The 17,657-nt window shown below is 45.0% G+C and overlaps 1 protein-coding gene across 7 annotated transcripts in view; it reads right to left on the bottom strand.

Moving 5' to 3' along the window:
* LOC110504274 (mitogen-activated protein kinase kinase kinase kinase 5) overlaps nt 1–17,657 on the bottom strand; it is a 156,509-nt gene that overhangs the window by 39,652 nt on the left and 99,200 nt on the right. For all 7 annotated transcript variants that reach the window (XM_036962933.1, XM_036962932.1, XM_036962934.1 and 4 more), the window contains 5 exons: nt 14,918–14,997; nt 13,921–13,962; nt 11,940–12,024; nt 11,773–11,852; nt 9,938–9,998 (listed from right to left, as the gene is read on the bottom strand). In XM_036962933.1, coding sequence (XP_036818828.1) covers nt 9,938–9,998; nt 11,773–11,852; nt 11,940–12,024; nt 13,921–13,962; nt 14,918–14,997 — 348 coding nt within the window. The remainder of the gene's footprint in view (nt 1–9,937; nt 9,999–11,772; nt 11,853–11,939; nt 12,025–13,920; nt 13,963–14,917; nt 14,998–17,657) is intronic.

Here is a 17,657-nt window from a genome sequence, read left to right as displayed (position 1 = left end):
AGAGCTTTCTGGCTGCTGTAGGATATACTGTATATGACGTGATTACCAGAGCTTTCCGGCTGCTGTAGGATATACCGTATATGACGTGATTACCAGAGCTTTCTGGCTGCTGTAGAATATACTGTATATGACGTGATTACCAGAGCTTTCTGGCTGCTGTAGGATATACTGTATATGACGTGATTACCAGAGCTTTCTGGCTGCTGTAGGATATATATGACGTGATTACCAGAGCTTTCTGGCTGCTGTAGAATATACTGTATATGACGTGATTACCAGAGCTTTCTGGCTGCTGTAGGATATATATGACGTGATTACCAGAGCTTTCTGGCTGCTGTAGAATATACTGTATATGACGTGATTACCAGAGCTTTCTGGCTGCTGTAGGATATATATGACGTGATTACCAGAGCTTTCTGGCTGCTGTAGAATATACTGTATATGACGTGATTACCAGAGCTTTCTGGCTGCTGTAGAATATACTGTATATGACGTGATTACCAGAGCTTTCTGGCTGCTGTAGGATATATATGACGTGATTACCAGAGCTTTCTGGCTGCTGTAGAATATACTGTATATGACGTGATTACCAGAGCTTTCTGGCTGCTGTAGGATATATATGACGTGATTACCAGAGCTTTCTGGCTGCTGTAGAATATACTGTATATGACGTGATTACCAGAGCTTTCTGGCTGCTGTAGAATATACTGTATATGATGTGATTACCAGAGCTTTCTGGCTGCTGTAGGATATATATGACGTGATTACCAGAGCTTTCTGGCTGCTGTAGAATATACTGTATATGACGTGATTACCAGAGCTTTCTGGCTGCTGTAGGATATATATGACGTGATTACCAGAGCTTTCCGGCTGCTGTAGAATATACTGTATATGACGTGATTACCAGAGCTTTCTGGCTGCTGTAGGATATATATGACGTGATTACCAGAGCTTTCTGGCTGCTGTAGGATATATATGACGTGATTACCAGAGCTTTCCGGCTGCTGTAGAATATACTGTATATGACGTGATTACCAGAGCTTTCTGGCTGCTGTAGGATATATATGACGTGATTACCAGAGCTTTCTGGCTGCTGTAGGATATACTGTATATGACGTGATTACCAGAGCTTTCTGGCTGCTGTAGAATATACTGTATATGACGTGATTACCAGAGCTTTCTGGCTGCTGTAGAATATACTGTATATGACGTGATTACCAGAGCTTTCTGGCTGCTGTAGGATATATATATATATGACGTGATTACCAGAGCTTTCTGGCTGCTGTAGGATATATATATATATGACGTGATTACCAGAGCTTTCTGGCTGCTGTAGGATATATATATATATGACGTGATTACCAGAGCTTTCTGGCTGCTGTAGGATATATATGACGTGATTACCAGAGCTTTCTGGCTGCTGTAGGATATACTGTATATGACGTGATTACCAGAGCTTTCTGGCTGCTGTAGAATATACTGTATATGACGTGATTACCAGAGCTTTCTGGCTGCTGTAGAATATACTGTATATGATGTGATTACCAGAGCTTTCTGGCTGCTGTAGGATATATATGACGTGATTACCAGAGCTTTCTGGCTGCTGTAGAATATACTGTATATGACGTGATTACCAGAGCTTTCTGGCTGCTGTAGAATATACTGTATATGACGTGATTACCAGAGCTTTCTGGCTGCTGTAGGATATATATGACGTGATTACCAGAGCTTTCCGGCTGCTGTAGAATATACTGTATATGACGTGATTACCAGAGCTTTCTGGCTGCTGTAGGATATATATGACGTGATTACCAGAGCTTTCTGGCTGCTGTAGGATATACTGTATATGACGTGATTACCAGAGCTTTCTGGCTGCTGTAGAATATACTGTATATGACGTGATTACCAGAGCTTTCTGGCTGCTGTAGGATATATATATATATGACGTGATTACCAGAGCTTTCTGGCTGCTGTAGGATATATATATATATGACGTGATTACCAGAGCTTTCTGGCTGCTGTAGGATATATATATATATGACGTGATTACCAGAGCTTTCTGGCTGCTGTAGGATATATATGACGTGATTACCAGAGCTTTCTGGCTGCTGTAGGATATACTGTATATGACGTGATTACCAGAGCTTTCTGGCTGCTGTAGGATATACTGTATATGACGTGATTACCAGAGCTTTCTGGCTGCTGTAGGATATACTGTATATGACGTGATTACCAGAGCTTTCTGGCTGCTGTAGAATATACTGTATATGACGTGATTACCAGAGCTTTCTGGCTGCTGTAGAATATACCGTATATGACGTGATTACCAGAGCTTTCTGGCTGCTGTAGAATATACTGTATATGACGTGATTACCAGAGCTTTCCGGCTGCTGTAGAATATACTGTATATGACGTGATTACCAGAGCTTTCTGGCTGCTGTAGGATATATATGACGTGATTACCAGAGCTTTCTGGCTGCTGTAGAATATACTGTATATGACGTGATTACCAGAGCTTTCTGGCTGCTGTAGGATATATATGACGTGATTACCAGAGCTTTCTGGCTGCTGTAGAATATACTGTATATGATGTGATTACCAGAGCTTTCTGGCTGCTGTAGAATATACTGTATATGACGTGATTACCAGAGCTTTCTGGCTGCTGTAGAATATACTGTATATGACGTGATTACCAGAGCTTTCTGGCTGCTGTAGAATATACTGTATATGATGTGATTACCAGAGCTTTCTGGCTGCTGTAGAATATACTGTATATGACGTGATTACCAGAGCTTTCTGGCTGCTGTAGAATATACTGTATATGACGTGATTACCAGAGCTTTCTGGCTGCTGTAGGATATATATGACGTGATTACCAGAGCTTTCTGGCTGCTGTAGAATATACTGTATATGACGTGATTACCAGAGCTTTCTGGCTGCTGTAGGATATATATGACGTGATTACCAGAGCTTTCTGGCTGCTGTAGAATATACTGTATATGACGTGATTACCAGAGCTTTCTGGCTGCTGTAGAATATACTGTATATGACGTGATTACCAGAGCTTTCTGGCTGCTGTAGAATATACTGTATATGACGTGATTACCAGAGCTTTCTGGCTGCTGTAGAATATACTGTATATGACGTGATTACCAGAGCTTTCTGGCTGCTGTAGGATATATATGACGTGATTACCAGAGCTTTCTGGCTGCTGTAGAATATACCGTATATGACGTGATTACCAGAGCTTTCTGGCTGCTGTAGAATATACTGTATATGACGTGATTACCAGAGCTTTCTGGCTGCTGTAGAATATACTGTATATGACGTGATTACCAGAGCTTTCTGGCTGCTGTAGAATATACTGTATATGACGTGATTACCAGAGCTTTCTGGCTGCTGTAGAATATACTGTATATGACGTGATTACCAGAGCTTTCTGGCTGCTGTAGAATATACTGTATATGACGTGATTACCAGAGCTTTCTGGCTGCTGTAGGATATACTGTATATGACGTGATTACCAGAGCTTTCTGGCTGCTGTAGAATATACTGTATATGACGTGATTACCAGAGCTTTCTGGCTGCTGTAGGATATATATGACGTGATTACCAGAGCTTTCTGGCTGCTGTAGAATATACTGTATATGACGTGATTACCAGAGCTTTCTGGCTGCTGTAGGATATATATGACGTGATTACCAGAGCTTTCTGGCTGCTGTAGGATATACTGTATATGACGTGATTACCAGAGCTTTCTGGCTGCTGTAGGATATACTGTATTTGACGTGATTACCAGAGCTTTCTGGCTGCTGTAGGATATATATGACGTGATTACCAGAGCTTTCTGGCTGCTGTAGGATATACTGTATATGACGTGATTACCAGAGCTTTCTGGCTGCTGTAGGATATATATGACGTGATTACCAGAGCTTTCTGGCTGCTGTAGGTTATACTGTATATGACGTGATTACCAGAGCTTTCCGGCTGCTGTAGGATATACCGTATATGACGTGATTACCAGAGCTTTCTGGCTGCTGTAGAATATACTGTATATGACGTGATTACCAGAGCTTTCTGGCTGCTGTAGGATATACTGTATATGACGTGATTACCAGAGCTTTCTGGCTGCTGTAGGATATATATGACGTGATTACCAGAGCTTTCTGGCTGCTGTAGAATATACTGTATATGACGTGATTACCAGAGCTTTCTGGCTGCTGTAGGATATATATGACGTGATTACCAGAGCTTTCTGGCTGCTGTAGAATATACTGTATATGACGTGATTACCAGAGCTTTCTGGCTGCTGTAGGATATATATGACGTGATTACCAGAGCTTTCTGGCTGCTGTAGAATATACTGTATATGACGTGATTACCAGAGCTTTCTGGCTGCTGTAGAATATACTGTATATGACGTGATTACCAGAGCTTTCTGGCTGCTGTAGGATATATATGACGTGATTACCAGAGCTTTCTGGCTGCTGTAGAATATACTGTATATGACGTGATTACCAGAGCTTTCTGGCTGCTGTAGGATATATATGACGTGATTACCAGAGCTTTCTGGCTGCTGTAGAATATACTGTATATGACGTGATTACCAGAGCTTTCTGGCTGCTGTAGAATATACTGTATATGATGTGATTACCAGAGCTTTCTGGCTGCTGTAGGATATATATGACGTGATTACCAGAGCTTTCTGGCTGCTGTAGAATATACTGTATATGACGTGATTACCAGAGCTTTCTGGCTGCTGTAGGATATATATGACGTGATTACCAGAGCTTTCCGGCTGCTGTAGAATATACTGTATATGACGTGATTACCAGAGCTTTCTGGCTGCTGTAGGATATATATGACGTGATTACCAGAGCTTTCTGGCTGCTGTAGGATATATATGACGTGATTACCAGAGCTTTCCGGCTGCTGTAGAATATACTGTATATGACGTGATTACCAGAGCTTTCTGGCTGCTGTAGGATATATATGACGTGATTACCAGAGCTTTCTGGCTGCTGTAGGATATACTGTATATGACGTGATTACCAGAGCTTTCTGGCTGCTGTAGAATATACTGTATATGACGTGATTACCAGAGCTTTCTGGCTGCTGTAGAATATACTGTATATGACGTGATTACCAGAGCTTTCTGGCTGCTGTAGGATATATATATATATGACGTGATTACCAGAGCTTTCTGGCTGCTGTAGGATATATATATATATGACGTGATTACCAGAGCTTTCTGGCTGCTGTAGGATATATATATATATGACGTGATTACCAGAGCTTTCTGGCTGCTGTAGGATATATATGACGTGATTACCAGAGCTTTCTGGCTGCTGTAGGATATACTGTATATGACGTGATTACCAGAGCTTTCTGGCTGCTGTAGAATATACTGTATATGACGTGATTACCAGAGCTTTCTGGCTGCTGTAGAATATACTGTATATGATGTGATTACCAGAGCTTTCTGGCTGCTGTAGGATATATATGACGTGATTACCAGAGCTTTCTGGCTGCTGTAGAATATACTGTATATGACGTGATTACCAGAGCTTTCTGGCTGCTGTAGAATATACTGTATATGACGTGATTACCAGAGCTTTCTGGCTGCTGTAGGATATATATGACGTGATTACCAGAGCTTTCCGGCTGCTGTAGAATATACTGTATATGACGTGATTACCAGAGCTTTCTGGCTGCTGTAGGATATATATGACGTGATTACCAGAGCTTTCTGGCTGCTGTAGGATATACTGTATATGACGTGATTACCAGAGCTTTCTGGCTGCTGTAGAATATACTGTATATGACGTGATTACCAGAGCTTTCTGGCTGCTGTAGGATATATATATATATGACGTGATTACCAGAGCTTTCTGGCTGCTGTAGGATATATATATATATGACGTGATTACCAGAGCTTTCTGGCTGCTGTAGGATATATATATATATGACGTGATTACCAGAGCTTTCTGGCTGCTGTAGGATATATATGACGTGATTACCAGAGCTTTCTGGCTGCTGTAGGATATACTGTATATGACGTGATTACCAGAGCTTTCTGGCTGCTGTAGAATATACTGTATATGACGTGATTACCAGAGCTTTCTGGCTGCTGTAGAATATACCGTATATGACGTGATTACCAGAGCTTTCTGGCTGCTGTAGAATATACTGTATATGACGTGATTACCAGAGCTTTCCGGCTGCTGTAGAATATACTGTATATGACGTGATTACCAGAGCTTTCTGGCTGCTGTAGGATATATATGACGTGATTACCAGAGCTTTCTGGCTGCTGTAGAATATACTGTATATGACGTGATTACCAGAGCTTTCTGGCTGCTGTAGGATATATATGACGTGATTACCAGAGCTTTCTGGCTGCTGTAGAATATACTGTATATGATGTGATTACCAGAGCTTTCTGGCTGCTGTAGAATATACTGTATATGACGTGATTACCAGAGCTTTCTGGCTGCTGTAGAATATACTGTATATGACGTGATTACCTGAGCTTTCTGGCTGCTGTAGAATATACTGTATATGACGTGATTACCAGAGCTTTCTGGCTGCTGTAGAATATACTGTATATGACGTGATTACCAGAGCTTTCTGGCTGCTGTAGAATATACTGTATATGACGTGATTACCAGAGCTTTCTGGCTGCTGTAGGATATATATGACGTGATTACCAGAGCTTTCTGGCTGCTGTAGAATATACTGTATATGACGTGATTACCAGAGCTTTCTGGCTGCTGTAGGATATATATGACGTGATTACCAGAGCTTTCTGGCTGCTGTAGAATATACTGTATATGACGTGATTACCAGAGCTTTCTGGCTGCTGTAGGATATACTGTATATGACGTGATTACCAGAGCTTTCTGGCTGCTGTAGAATATACTGTATATGACGTGATTACCAGAGCTTTCTGGCTGCTGTAGAATATACCGTATATGACGTGATTACCAGAGCTTTCTGGCTGCTGTAGAATATACTGTATATGACGTGATTACCAGAGCTTTCTGGCTGCTGTAGAATATACCGTATATGACGTGATTACCAGAGCTTTCTGGCTGCTGTAGAATATACTGTATATGATGTGATTACCAGAGCTTTCTGGCTGCTGTAGAATATACTGTATATGATGTGATTACCAGAGCTTTCTGGCTGCTGTAGAATATACTGTATATGACGTGATTACCAGAGCTTTCTGGCTGCTGTAGGATATATATATATATGACGTGATTACCAGAGCTTTCTGGCTGCTGTAGGATATATATATATATGACGTGATTACCAGAGCTTTCTGGCTGCTGTAGGATATACTGTATATGACGTGATTACCAGAGCTTTCTGGCTGCTGTAGAATATACTGTATATGACGTGATTACCAGAGCTTTCTGGCTGCTGTAGAATATACTGTATATGACGTGATTACCAGAGCTTTCTGGCTGCTGTAGGATATACTGTATATGATGTGATTACCAGAGCTTTCTGGCTGCTGTAGGATATATATATATATGACGTGATTACCAGAGCTTTCTGGCTGCTGTAGGATATACTGTATATGATGTGATTACCAGAGCTTTCTGGCTGCTGTAGAATATATATGACGTGATTACCAGAGCTTTCTGGCTGCTGTAGGATATACTGTATATGACGTGATTACCAGAGCTTTCTGGCTGCTGTAGAATATACTGTATATGACGTGATTACCAGAGCTTTCTGGCTGCTGTAGAATATATATGACGTGATTACCAGAGCTTTCTGGCTGCTGTAGGATATACTGTATATGACGTGATTACCAGAGCTTTCTGGCTGCTGTAGAATATACTGTATATGACGTGATTACCAGAGCTTTCTGGCTGCTGTAGAATATACTGTATATGACGTGATTACCAGAGCTTTCTGGCTGCTGTAGAATATACTGTATATGACGTGATTACCAGAGCTTTCCGGCTGCTGTAGAATATATATGATGCGATTACCAGAGCTTTCCGGCTGCTGTAGAATATATATGATGCGATTACCAGAGCTTTCCGGCTGCTGTAGAATATATATGATGCGATTACCAGAGCTTTCTGGCTGCTGTAGGATATATATATATATATATATATATATATATATATATATATATATATATATATATATATATATATATATATATATATATATAATGTGATACCTGTATCGGTCTTACCGACAGGGCCTAAAGGGAACACCTGCCAAAAGGTAGATTTTGACATTGGCTGTTAGAGATGTCCATTTCGCCAGGCACATTGTGGAGTCCTGACCCATCTCCCTCCAGTGCGAGGCCACATTGTGGAGTCCTGACCCATCTCCCTCCAGTGCGAGGCCACATTGTGGAGTCCTGACCCATCTCCCTCCAGTGCGAGGCCACATTGTGGAGTCCTGACCCATCTCCCTCCAGTGCGAGGCCACATTGTGGAGTCCTGACCCATCTCCCTCCAGTACGAGGCCACATTGTGGAGTCCTGACCCATCTCCCTCCAGTGCGAGGCCACATTGTGGAGTCCTGACCCATCTCCCTCCAGTGCGAGGCCACATTGTGGAGTCCTGACCCATCTCCCTGCAGTACGAGACCACATTGTGGAGTCCTGACCCATCTCCCTCCAGTACGAGGCCACATTGTGGAGTCCTGACCCATCTCCCTCCAGTGCGAGGCCACATTGTGGAGTCCTGACCCATCTCCCTCCAGTACGAGGCCACATTGTGGAGTCCTGACCCATCTCCCTCCAGTACGAGGCCACATTGTGGAGTCCTGACCCATCTCCCTCCAGTACGAGGCCACATTGTGGAGTCCTGACCCATCTCCCTCCAGTGCGAGGCCACATTGTGGAGTCCTGACCCATCTCCCTCCAGTGCGAGGCCACATTGTGGAGTCCTGACCCATCTCCCTCCAGTACGAGGCCACATTGTGGAGTCCTGACCCATCTCCCTCCAGTGCGAGGCCACATTGTGGAGTCCTGACCCATCTCCCTCCAGTACGAGGCCACATTGTGGAGTCCTGACCCATCTCCCTCCAGTACGAGGCCACATTGTGGAGTCCTGACCCATCTCCCTCCAGTACGAGGCCACATTGTGGAGTCCTGACCCATCTCCCTCCAGTGCGAGGCCACATTGTGGAGTCCTGACCCATCTCCCTCCAGTGCGAGGCCACATTGTGGAGTCCTGACCCATCTCCCTCCAGTACGAGGCCACATTGTGGAGTCCTGACCCATCTCCCTCCAGTACGAGGCCACATTGGGAGTCCTGACCCATCTCCCTCCAGCACGAGGCCACATTGTGGAGTCCTGACCCATCTCCCTCCAGTACGAGGCCACATTGTGGAGTCCTGACCCATCTCCCTCCAGTACGAGGCCACATTGTGGAGTCCTGACCCATCTCCCTCCAGTACGAGGCCACATTGTGGAGTCCTGACCCATCTCCCTCCAGTGCGAGCATTCCATTCGCATTTGTGAATAAAAATAGTCACAAGTATGACCACATTTATAGTTAAATAAATGCTGCAGTCATTGTTTTCAAAAGTATTTCTGCCATGTCACGTTACCATAGTAACCGCCCACCCTTAAATACCTTTAAAAAAAACAATAAAGTAAACATTTTTCTCTCATCTGGCACAAACATGACTCAAGTCACGTTGCCATAGTAACCTTCCACCCTTAAAGGGGCACGTGAACATTTTTCTCTCATCTGTGATATTTAGGTTAATAGACTCCGGGGACAAAATGTAAAAAAATAAACAATATACCACATTACTTCTTAATATTAATACATGTATTTTTTTTATAAACATTACAAAGCACGCTCAAAAAAACGCACAAAAAAAAATCTGCCTGTCCACACTGGCTGGTGGACCAAAAAGCTAAACGTTATGCCCATGCTTACTGACTCACCTGACAGAGACATCAGGTTGTTGTTGATGATGTAGAGCCAGGTACACTTCCTGGGGAACAGCTAGAGAGGGGAACATGAGACAATGAAGACATTGAATAACTCATTACTTTATGGATACAGAGGACAACGGACCTCACAATATTAGTGCTTGAAAGCAGTGATCCTATGTCCTACTCCTGGAGAGCCCCAATACTGCAGGTCAAAATCACTGAGTCATAGCTTGGTTATCCCAGTATTGCAGGTCAAAAATCACTGAGTCATGGTTTGGTTATCCCAGAGAGCCCCAGTACTGCAGGTCAAAATCACTGAGTCATGGTTTGGTTATCCCAGACAGCCCCAGTACTGCAGGTCAAAATCACTGAGTCATGGTTTGGTTATCCCAGTACTGCAGGTCAAAATCACTGAGTCATGGTTTGGTTATCCCAGTACTGCAGGTCAAAATCACTGAGTCATGGTTTGGTTATCCCAGAGAGCCCCAGTACTGCAGGTCAAAATCCCTGAGTCATGGTTTGGTTATCCCAGTACTGCAGGTCAAAATCACTGAGTCATGGTTTGGTTATCCCAGAGAGCCCCAGTACTGCAGGTCAAAATCACTGAGTCATGGTTTGGTTATCCCAGTACTGCAGGTCAAAATCACTGAGTCATGGTTTGGTTATCCCAGTACTGCAGGTCAAAATCACTGAGTCATGGTTTGGTTATCCCAGAGAGCCCCAGTACTGCAGGTCAAAATCACTGAGTCATGGTTTGGTTATCCCAGTACTGCAGGTCAAAATCACAGCGTCATGGCTTGGTTATCCCAGAGAGCCCCAGTACTGCAGGTCAAAATCACAGAGTCATGGTTTGGTTATCCCAGTACTGCAGGTCAAAATCACTGAGTCATGGTTTGGTTATCCCAGAGAGCCCCAGTACTGCAGGTCAAAATCACTGAGTCATGGTTTGGTTATCCCAGTACTGCAGGTCAAAATCACTGAGTCATGGCTTGGTTATCCCAGAGAGCCCCAGTACTGCAGGTCAAAATCACTGAGTCATGGTTTGGTTATCCCAGTACTGCAGGTCAAAATCACTGAGTCATGGTTTGGTTATCCCAGAGAGCCCCAGTACTGCAGGTCAAAATCACAGCGTCATGGCTTGGTTATCCCAGACAGCCCCAGTACTGCAGGTCAAAATCACAGCGTCATGGCTTGGTTATCCCAGAGAGCCCCAGTACTGCAGGTCAAAATCACTGAGTCATGGTTTGGTTATCCCAGTACTGCAGGTCAAAATCACTGAGTCATGGTTTGGTTATCCCAGAGAGCCCCAGTACTGCAGGTCAAAATCACTGAGTCATGGTTTGGTTATCCCAGTACTGCAGGTCAAAATCACTGAGTCATGGTTTGGTTATCCCAGTACTGCAGGTCAAAATCACTGAGTCATGGTTTGGTTATCCCAGAGAGCCCCAGTACTGCAGGTCAAAATCACAGCGTCATGGCTTGGTTATCCCAGACAGCCCCAGTACTGCAGGTCAAAATCACAGCGTCATGGCTTGGTTATCCCAGAGAGCCCCAGTACTGCAGGTCAAAATCACTGAGTCATGGTTTGGTTATCCCAGTACTGCAGGTCAAAATCACTGAGTCATGGTTTGGTTATCCCAGAGAGCCCCAGTACTGCAGGTCAAAATCACTGAGTCATGGTTTGGTTATCCCAGTACTGCAGGTCAAAATCACTGAGTCATGGTTTGGTTATCCCAGTACTGCAGGTCAAAATCACTGAGTCATGGTTTGGTTATCCCAGTACTGCAGGTCAAAATCACTGAGTCATGGCTTGGTTTATCCCAGAGAGCCCCATGTTCTCCTACCTGTTCCATGGTGGCTTCATGCAGCTCATTCAGGTTGAGGGTATAGATCCCATCCTCCGTCCCAAATATAAGGTACTGGTCTGAAACAGAACAGTAGAAATACATTGAATAGTGTGTGACACACTCACTCAATGAAACGTTGTTGTGTGTGTGTGTGTGTGTGTTACCTTTGGTATCAGGGTGTATCCACGACGTGGCACAGTTGATGTTCAGTGGGCAGCCATCAAACACCTTGGAGAAACAGGCCCCCATCTAGAGTAGTGATACGGAGGACCAAATGAGAACGTAAACAAACCCGAATATCTCCTTGTCCAAAAGACTGCTCCCAGGGTAAGGAAGCTAAACATGTTTCTTTGGGAAAAATAAAAATGTGTGAACTATCCCATTTATGTATGGTCTTCAGATATATCATGGTTAAAATGTCAGCCGGGGTATTTTAAAAGGGAATTTGAGAGATGGATAACCACAATACACACACACGACCACAAAAACTAGAGTCCACTGGTATTATGCAGCTCACAGACAGTGACCCCAGACAGTTATGACCGCTCACAGACAGTAAACCCAGACCGTGACCCCAAACAGTTATGACCGCTCACAGACAGTGACCCCAGACCGTGACCCCAAACAGTTATGACCGCTCACAGGCAGTGACCCCAGACCGTGACCCCAGACAGTTATGACCGCTCACAGACAGTGACCCCAGACAGTTATGACAGCTCACAGGCAGTGACCCCAGACCGTGACCCCAGACAGTTATGACCGCTCACAGACAGTGACCCCAGACCGTGACCCCAGACAGTTATGACCGCTCACAGGCAGTGACCCCAGACCGTGACCCCAAACAGTTATGACCGCTCACAGACAGTGACCCCAGACCGTGACCCCAAACAGTTATGACCGCTCACAGACAGTGACCCCAGACCGTGACCCCAAACAGTTATGACCGCTCACAGAAAGTGACCCCAGACCGTGACCCCAGACAGTTATGACCGCTCACAGGCAGTGAGTGACCCCAGGCAGTGACCCCAGACAGTTATGACCGCTCACAGACAATGACCCCAGACCGTGACCCCAGACAGTTATGACCGCTCACAGTCAGTGACCCCAGACCGTGACCCCAAACAGTTATGACCGCTCACAGACAGTGACCCCAGACCGTGACCCCAGACAGTTATGACCGCTCACAGACAGTGACCCCAGACCGTGACCCCAGACAGTTATGACCGCTCACAGTCAGTGACCCCAGACCGTGACCCCAAACAGTTATGACCGCTCACAGACAGTGACCCCAGACCGTGACCCCAGACAGTTATGACCACTCACAGACCGTGACCCCAGACAGTGACCCCAGACCGTGACCACAGACAGTTATGACCGCTCACAGACAGTTATGACCACTCACAGACCGTGACCCCAGACAGTTATGACCGCTCACAGACAGTTATGACCACTCACAGACCGTGACCCCAGACAGTTATGACCGCTCACAGACAGTTATGACCGCTCACAGACAGTTATGACCGCTCACAGACAGTCATGACCACTCACAGACAGTCATGACCACTCACAGACAGTCATGACAGCTCACAGACAGTCATGACAGCTCACAGACAGTCATGACCGCTCACAGACAGTTATGACCGCTCACAGACAGTTATGACCGCTCACAGACAGTCATGACAGCTCACAGACAGTCATGACAGCTCACAGACAGTTATGACCACTCACAGACAGTTATGACCACTCACAGACAGTCATGACCGCTCACAGACAGTTATGACCGCTCACAGACAGTTATGACCGCTCACAGACAGTTATGACCGCTCACAGACAGTTATGACCACTCACAGACAGTTATGACCACTCACAGACAGTTATGACCACTCACAGACAGTTATGACAGCTCACTATATAGGGAATAGGGTCTAAAGTATGAAGGGAATAATGGCCTCAGACTCATGGAGACGGGTCACTCTATAGGGAATTGGGGCCTCAGACTCATGGAGACGGGTCACTATATAGGGAATAGGGGCCTCAGACTCATGGAGACGGGTCACTCTATAGGGAATAGGGGCCTCAGACTCATGGAGACGGGTCACTATATAGGGAATAGGGGCCTCAGACTCATGGAGACGGGTCACTCACCAGGACTTTAGGAGTTGGCGGCAGGCCGTTGATGGCAGGTTTCTGAGGAGAAACAAAGAGCCACACATCAGACTGGAGGAGGAGTGGAGGACAAACTTACAAAAAAATACAAACACATTGAACCTATGTTTAACCAGGCAAGTCAGGTAAGAACACATTTTTATTTACAATGACGGCCTACCCCGTACAGAACCGGACGCCGCTGGGCCAATTGTGCGCCGCCCTGTGGGGACTCCCAATCACGGCCGGATTGTGATACAGCCTGGATTCGAACCAGGGACTGTAAGCCTAGTGCTGGTCCGCATTTTTGAGTGTTTACTTCAAGCACAACTTTCATCGTCTGCGTCTCCAATTACACACCGTTCCTGTACAGTTATCCCATTTATAGTGAATAGGTTACCATTTTGGGATGAAGACTGAGCGTCATTATGTTATCATAGTCTTCTTAGTCAACGTTTTTAACAAGATCCACCATCATATTTCACAGTATGTATGTTTCTCCCCCCACCCCCCCTCCATCTGCTTAAGCGTTTTCATTTCGACGCCAAATCCACCACTGGTTTGCCAAAGAGCTTTATTTTCTGTGTCATACGACAAAATGTAAGACGCCCGGAGATGACTAAAAACGGCATTGACGCTTGGATTGAAAACTGGTTTGTTTTGGTCGGATGACATAAAAATAGAGCTCTTTCACCAAGCGCACACCAGCGGTAGATTTGGTGTCGAAATGAGAACGCTTCAGCAGAAAATAAATCAGATTCCTACTGTAAAGTATGTTATTTCTGTTTTTAATTTTTAATACATTTACAACCAAATTCTATAAACATGTTTTTTTTTTTGCTGTGTCCTTATGGGATGTGTGTAGATTTATGAGGATATAAAAAAAAAAAAAATCTGATCCATTTCTAGAATAAGGCTGTAACGTAACAAAACGTGGAAACAGTCAAGGCGTTTGAATACTTGCTGAAAAGACGTTCAACAGGAAGTATGTACTCACGAGGTAGTCTTTCTTCTCCGTCCTCTGTGGTCGGCTGGGACGAGGACTGGGATTGTCTCCGTTCACGCCGTCATCGGGATCTGATGAAAGACAAACAAAGTCACATTTACATTGGAGTCCTTTATGCTTTTATCCAGAGTCACAAGAAGGTAAAACAAACACACATCATCATCATCATTATCATCATCATCATCATCATCATCATCATCATCATCATCATCAACGCAAGCGGGGGGGGAGAAGTTAGAGTTATATTCTAGCATAGAGGGTTAAATTTAAGCAGTTAGGCCCGAGGCGGTATGGTATATGGCCAATATACCACGGGCAAGAGCTGTTCTTAGGTATACAGCCCTGATAGCCGTGATATATTGGCCATATACCACAAACGACAAAGTGCCTTATTGCTATTAGAAACTAGTTACCCAATGTAATTAGAGCAGTAAAAATAAATGATTTGTCATACCCATTGGTATACGGGTCGGAAATAGCGCAGCTGTCAGACAATCGGCATTCGTGGCTTGAACCACCCGGTTTATAATCTAGCAGAGAACTCTTGAGGGTGAAAGTCCCGGGTCGTTTTTTCAAGGAACTCCCCTCGACCGCGCCAGCGGTGGGAAAAGTAACCCGATTGTCACACTTGAGTAAAACTACAAATATTTTTGAGTCATTTCCTGTCAAAGTGAAAGACACCCATTTAAAAAAATACTACTTGAGTAAAAGTCAAAAAAGTATTTGGTTTTAAAAAAATACTTCAGGGTCAAAAGTAAAAAGTATAAATCATGTCAAATTCCTGATATTAAGCAAATTATGAGTCACCATTTTTAAAATGTATTTATGGATAGTCAGGGTCACACTCTAACACGCCAGTGAGTTCCCCCAGATAAGAGACAGTAGGGATGACCAGGGATGTTTTCTGTTTAGTGAGTCCCCCAGATCAGAGACAGTAGGGATGACCAGGGATGTTCTCTGTTTAGTGAGTCCTCCAGATCAGAGACAGTAGAGATGACCAGGGATGTTCTCTGTTTAGTGAGTCCTCCAGATCAGAGGCAGTAGGGATGGACCAGGGATGTTCTCTGTTTAGTGAGTCCCCCAGATCAGAGGCAGTAGGGATGACCAGGGATGTTCTCTGTTTAGTGAGTCCTCCAGATCAGAGGCAGTAGAGAGGACCAGGGATGTTCTCTGTTTAGTGAGTCCTCCAGATCAGAGGCAGTAGTGATGACCAGGTATGTTCTCTGTTTAGTGAGTCCTCCAGATCAGAGGCAGTAGGGAGGACCAGGGATGTTCTCTGTTTAGTGAGTCCTCCAGATCAGAGGCAGTAGGGATGGACCAGGGATGTTCTCTGTTTAGTGGGTCCTCCAGATCAGAGACAGTAGGGATGGACCAGGGATGTTCTCTGTTTAGTGAGTCCTCCAGATCAGAGGCAGTAGGGATGGACCAGGGATGTTCTCTGTTTAGTGAGTCCTCCAGATCAGAGGCAGTAGGGATGGACCAGGGATGTTCTCTGTTTAGTGAGTCCTCCAGATCAGAGGCAGTAGGGAGGACCAGGGATGTTCTCTGTTTAGTGAGTCCTCCAGATCAGAGGCAGTAGGGAGGACCAGGGATGTTCTCTGTTTAGTGAGTCCCCCAGATCAGAGGCAGTAGGGATGACCAGGGATGTTCTCTGTTTAGTGAGTCCTCCAGATCAGAGGCAGTAGGGATGACCAGGGATGTTCTCTGTTTAGTGAGTCCTCCAGATCAGAGGCAGTAGGGATGACCAGGATTGTTCTCTGTTTAGTGAGTCCTCCAGATCAGAGGCAGTAGGGATGACCAGGGCTGTTCTCTGTTTAGTGAGTCCTCCAGATCAGAGGCAGTAGGGATGACCAGGGATGTTCTCTGTTTAGTGAGTCCTCCAGATCAGAGGCAGTAGGGATGACCAGGGATGTTCTCTGTTTAGTGAGTCCTCCAGATCACAGGCAGTAGAGATGACCAGGGATGTTCTCTGTTTAGTGAGTCCTCCAGATCAGAGGCAGTAGGGATGACCAGGGATGTTCTCTGTTTCGTGAGTCCTCCAGATCAGAGGCAGTAGAGATGACCAGGGCTGTTATCTGTTTAGTGAGTCCTCCAGATCAGAGGCAGTAGAGAGGACCAGGGATGTTCTCTGTTTAGTGAGTCCTCCAGATCAGAGACAGTAGGGATGACCAGGGATGTTCTCTGTTTAGTGAGTCCTCCAGATCAGAGGCAGTAGGGATGGACCAGGGATGTTCTCTGTTTAGTGGGTCCTCCAGATCAGAGACAGTAGGGATGGACCAGGGATGTTCTCTGTTTAGTGAGTCCTCCAGATCAGAGACAGTAGGGATGGACCAGGGATGTTCTCTGTTTAGTGAGTCCCCCAGATCAGAGACAGTAGGGATGGACCAGGGATGTTCTCTGTTTAGTGAGTCCTCCAGATCAGAGGCAGTAGGGATGACCAGGGATGTTCTCTGTTTAGTGAGTCCTCCAGATCAGAGGCAGTAGGGATGACCAGGGATGTTCTCTGTGTAGTGAGTCCCCCAGATCAGAGGCTAGTAGGGATGACCAGGGATGTTCTCTGTTTAGTGAGTCCTCCAGATCAGAGGCAGTAGGGATGACCAGTGATGTTCTCTGTTTAGTGAGTCCCCCAGATCAGAGGCAGTAGGGAGGACCAGGGATGTTCTCTGTTTAGTGAGTCCTCCAGATCAGAGGCAGTAGGGAGGACCAGGGATGTTCTCTGTTTAGTGAGTCC

Source organism: Oncorhynchus mykiss, chromosome 25 (assembly GCF_013265735.2).
Source record: "Oncorhynchus mykiss isolate Arlee chromosome 25, USDA_OmykA_1.1, whole genome shotgun sequence".
Lineage (NCBI taxonomy): Eukaryota > Metazoa > Chordata > Actinopteri > Salmoniformes > Salmonidae > Oncorhynchus > Oncorhynchus mykiss.
Note: the sequence above shows the minus strand (reverse complement) of the source record. Positions and strands in the feature narration are given on the sequence as shown.